The sequence below is a fragment of the Triticum urartu genome, chromosome 4A (assembly GCF_056163025.1).
Source record: "Triticum urartu cultivar PI428250 chromosome 4A, HENAU_Tu73, whole genome shotgun sequence".
Lineage (NCBI taxonomy): Eukaryota > Viridiplantae > Streptophyta > Magnoliopsida > Poales > Poaceae > Triticum > Triticum urartu.
The window spans coordinates 14,970,242-14,975,302 of record NC_141876.1 but is presented as its reverse complement, the minus strand read 5'-3'; the positions used below and the strand labels follow the sequence as shown (position 1 = coordinate 14,975,302).

The following is a 5,061-nucleotide window of genomic DNA, read 5'->3' as shown; positions in this document are numbered from 1 at the left end:
GATCCGGCGGCGTGAACGGTTTGATTGAGATACGAACGTGAACAAACTATAGCAGATAGTTGGATCAATCCATTATCCATCTACATGTCCATTTCAACCAGGCCCATCTTAAAAAAAAATTGATGCATTGCAAGTCCGTGCCACCCATGCTTGAGCTGTACGATGCATGCCACAGACGATACAAGCATCGATTAGGGTTTTTTGCCGCTTTGTGCGAGGTTCAAGTGCCCGACAATTATTTCTATATCTTTCAATGTGTACCCGTCCGTTTGCTGTTGTTGCTTGCGAATGCATCATTTGTGGTGATGTTTCTTGATTAGCTTGCATGCTCTTAAAAATCGTGCAGGAATCTCTCTCTTACTGTTTAGCTGCACGTCAGTCGTCTGAATTTTAAATTCGGGTCAGCCCAATTTTTGGCAAGGAAGCAGTGGCCGTGCAGAGCACTCAAGGCCGCATCCAGACGGCAGGGGTGAAGTTTGTTTTTAAACCTTGAATTTGTAGAGCACTACTTAAACAAATCCTCACGTCTAAATTCCTGAAATCTATACCCTATACTCACCAATCCCGATCAATCTAGACCCTAGACGTGTTTGGCGCGCCGGGAAGAAGATGATCCTGGCCAGGATCAATCGCTAGTCTCACTGACTACTTTGGCACAGCTGTTACAGCCATCGTCTATCTCAATTCTCTTCCTCTCGATGCAGCCTTGGCCAACTTGGTGAGCAGCGCTCCACCCAATGCAGATGATGCATGCAAGTAGCAGCACAATCATCCACACGCACACACGCAAGTAGCAGCGACACACACGCTACCGCAGCAGCAGCACGAGCGCGCCGGTCTGCTCGCGGCGTGCCGGACACCGAGAAGACGACGACGAGTACTGCAAGAAATAAAAAGAGATGGAATTTTGTGAACTGGGTCTCACCGGAGAGGGTAAATCGACGCGGCAGAGCTCTCACCGGAGACGAAGAAGAATGCTCCACCATGGATAAAACGTCAATTCCACTAATTTTAGTCAAACGCCAAGCAAATTGCTCGTGTCAGTAGCCTTCCCTCGTCTCCTGTGACCGCTTGGGCACCAATTGCAGGTTTAATTGGCCACCGGTGAAATCACTTCGAGTCCCTCCACTGATGTCGCTCTGCTCCGCCGTCGCGGTCTTTCCAATCCCCTCCTCTTGTCCATGTCGAGAACTTCTGTTGAACCGTTCGTTCAGAGAGCTCTGCAGCGTTAATTTACACTCCGCCTTCCCCTCCGCGCCCCTCCCGGCGGCGAGACCTGTGGCAAGATCCCTCGAGAGCTCTCGGCCTGCGCTCTGGTGAAGAGGAGAGCTAATCCGATGGCAGCGGCGCTGGGTCGTCACGGGCGGGTGGAGGTCGTGCCCCTGTCGTCCTTGGCGGTGGCGGCCAAGGCGGAGCCCCGTCGTGCGGTAGAGGTGATGCAGCTGGACCACCCTGGGGGCAGCGGACCACAGTGGCAATGGGATCTGTGGCTGGACGCGGAGGTCCAGGACAAGCAACGCTGCCAGGAGACAAAAAGCCCACCCAACGCGAGGACAGCTGCACATGAGATGGATTCCAGACAAGAAAGACAGAGACGAAGAAAAGAGGTCGAGGAAGAAGAAGGACGCGACATGTAGGCCTGTGCGGTCAGTGACAGAAACAAGTGATCCCAGTGGAAATTTTCTTCCAAACAGATCTAGAGTTGGGTTAGGGTTACAATTGACCGGGATCGACAATTATAGGGTATAGACTTTATGGATTTAGACGTCGGGGTTTGTTTGCGTCGCGCTCTACAACCTCAGGGTTCAAAACAGACTTTACTCCAGACGGCAGCGCCGGCCGAGCTAAGCGTGCCACAGCCGGTGGCGAGCCGGCAGAGGCAAGTCTGAAGGTTGAGGGGTGCGGGTGCTCATTGGAAAAAAATCCTCATGATCATTGATTTAGAGGGATGGCTGGGGGTGGTGCCAGCACGGTAGTGTGTGGCGGTGGGGGAGGACGGTGCAACAAGGCTGACGCGGGAGCGTCGCTGGCTGCGGAAGGAGGAGGCAAGAGATTGGGCCTGTGGTACATGAGTGGTTTTGGGAAAGAGATGGATAGGAGGACGGCAGAAGATTGAAGAAGATGATCTGGTCATTTATCTTGAATCCGTCCCAGAAAAAAATAGCCACGTCTTTTTTTCCAAAGAAAAATACATTATAGGATATCCGTACATTGCCTTGTATCATGCGGTAAGCCAAGTGCTAAAACACAGATTCACGGCTTATTTTCATCTAAGCCGAGTATGTCTTAAAGGACACACCACGAACAACGCGTACTCGGCTTACATCTACGTACGCCGAAGATCCAGTATGTCGGCACTCGGCTTAATGACAGAACACGGCGTACCTCAATATAAGCCGAAGGTGCAGCGGAAATGCACCCGGTTTACGAAACAATACACGGCAAATGTAACTGCCACGTGGCTCGCGCGCCGCCTGCTAATGGCTCCGTAACGGTGTTGGATGTAAGCCGAGTACCTGATAAAATACACTCGGCTTACGGCGCATAAAATATATGTAGTGCAAGAAATGATTAGAGTGATGAGTTGGACTTATAATTACTTGTTGCATTTCTTTTCCTTCCCCTAATTTCTCACTCATTCTGTCTAGGCTAGTTTTCATCGCACTTTTAATCTCATTTCATCATTGTTAGAAAAAACTGAGACGCGTACTCGACCTATCAAGGACTGAAAGCAATCATACGAAAACGGCACCGGATTTGTCAAGGAGATTCGTCGATTCAGGTACATTCTCGGGGCCTGACCACAGGCGCTCCACGACGTGACATCGTCCAACCGAGCGCCGACACACATCATCGGCTCCCTTACGTGCCTCTCCTGTTAAACTGGCACAGGTTACATCGTGTCTCTATCCCCACATATAATTAAGAGGACTATGATACAAAGTGTCGAAAACCGCCCGGGCCCACGGACAGTTGAGATATGACAGGAAGGGCCTGGAGACCACACCGTGCTGTGTGGGGCCGGGATATATCAACTAAAGGGCGGTCTAATGTTTTAAATACCCAATACACAACATTGATGTGACACCTCCCTCATAAACCGGTCAGTCATGCAGGAAGGTTTAGGACGTCGGGTGACATCCCCCCATATCAACCAGTTGGGAGGGAGTCATGTGATTGCATGTGCTCCAACCTGGCCTGGCATGTCGGCATGACCTTCCGTGACACAATACAAGGGGAATATCCCCCGGTCAAACCGATCGAAATGACGGGCAGGACCGCCGCCACCCCCACGCTAAGCATGAAGCTTCTCGTCGACACCAAGGCGCGCCGCATGCACTTCGCGGAGGCCGGCAAGGACGTGGAGGACTTCCTCTTCTCCCTGCTCGCGCTGCCCATCGGCACGGTCGTCAAGCTGATCGGCGGCAAGTCCATGGTGGGTAGCGCCGGCGACCTCTACCACAACGTGGAGAAGCTCGACGGAACCTACGTCCAGCCCGGCGCGGCCAAGGACACGATCCTCCGCCCGGTCATGGCCCCCTCGCCGGCCAACAGCGCCCTCCTCGGCCTGCCGGCCCCGACGCCGTCCAACAGATTCTCGTTCTACAGGTGCTCCTCCTACGCCGCTTACATCATTTGCCGCGACTACGTGACAGACGTGAGTGGCACCAAGTGTCCCAGATGTTCCTGTGTGATGACGACCCAAATCCAGTACGCGCCGCTTGCCGGTGCCGTGGCTGGCGTTGCGCAGAACGCGCCCACCGCGGATGGGTTCGTGCGGGGCATCGTGACGTACACGGTGATGGACAGCCTCGCGGTGTCGGCCATATCCGCCATCTCCAGCATCGCGCTGCTCAACACCTTCGCGGTCACGGATCTCACCGCGCTCCAGGAGATGACCGTGCACATCGGATACAAGGAGGTGAGTGACTCATCTTAGCCATCGATCTACTTCATCTTCTTCACTATATAATTAATCCCTAGCTAATTTTATATTTCAAAAAAGAAGGGACAATCTTGATCAAGTTTTAGTTTCACGGATTTGGTAATTGCACAATCACATTATTAATGATTTGTAGGGTTTGGAGATATTGAAGGCCTCGCCGCAATCCAAGACTGTTCTCACCGATGTCTTCCTTTGAAAGAAGCCCCCAAGCCATGAATGAGAGAGATCCGGCGTGCACGGTTTTGAGATATGAACGTGAACAAACTATAGGGTCGATCCATCTATCCATTTCAGTCGGGTCTATCTTAATTTTCTGAAGCATGCACACGCATAGTTGCATGTCCGTGCCACCCATTTTGCATTATGATTTTATATTGATATTTATTGCATTATGAACTGTTATTACTCATTATATCATAATACTTATGTCTTTTCTCTCTTATTTTACAAGGTTTACATAAAGAGGGACAATGTCGGCAGCTAAAATTCTGGACTAGAAAATGAGCAAATATTAAAGACCTATTCTGCGCAGCTTCAAAAGTCCTGAAACTTCACGGAGAATTGTTTTGCAATATATAAAAAATATTGGGCGAAGAAAGCATTAGAGGGGGGCCACCTGCCATCCACAAGGGTGGAGGGCGCGCCCTATCCCCCTAGGCGCGCCCCTGCCTTGTGGGCCACCTGGCAGGCTCCCAATGCCCATCTTCTGCTATAAGGTGTGTTTTGATCTGGAAAAAAATAAGAAGAAAGTCTTCGGGACGAAGCGCCGCCGTCTCGAGGCGGAACTTGGGCAGAACCAATCTAGGGCTTCGGCGGAGTTGTTCTGTCGGAAACACTCAAATCGAAGCCATCGCCATCATCAACGATCCTCTCATCGAGAGGGGGTCAATCTCCATCAACATCTTCACAAGCACCATCTCCTCTCAAACCATAGTTTATCTATTTTATTCGATCTTTGTCTCAAAACCTTAGATTGGTACCTGTGGGTTGGTAGTAGTGTTGATTACTCTTTGTAGTTGATGCTAGTTGGTTTATTCAGTAGAAAATCATATGTTCAGATCCTTAATAATAATTAATAGTCCTCTGGTTATGAACATGAATATGTTTTGTGAGTA

The 5,061-nt window shown here is 50.6% G+C and overlaps 1 protein-coding gene across 1 annotated transcript; it reads left to right on the top strand.

Moving 5' to 3' along the window:
* Positions 1-3,265: 3,265 nt before the first annotated feature.
* Positions 3,266-4,142, top strand: LOC147974461 (uncharacterized). Its single transcript, XM_087519477.1, has 2 exons — positions 3,266-3,922; positions 4,080-4,142. The coding sequence occupies exons 1-2, from the start codon at positions 3,266-3,268 to the stop codon at positions 4,140-4,142; spliced, it is 720 nt and encodes a 239-aa protein (XP_087375603.1).
* Positions 4,143-5,061: the final 919 nt, after the last annotated feature.

Excerpts from the sequence above, each read along its gene's own strand:
- LOC147974461 (XM_087519477.1), top strand. The coding sequence starts at position 3,266 with ATGACGGGCAGGACCGCCGCCACCCCCACGCTAAGCATGAAGCTTCTC. Across the intron at positions 3,923-4,079 it reads TGCACATCGGATACAAGGAG|GGTTTGGAGATATTGAAGGC; the intron begins GTGAGTGACTCA and ends AATGATTTGTAG.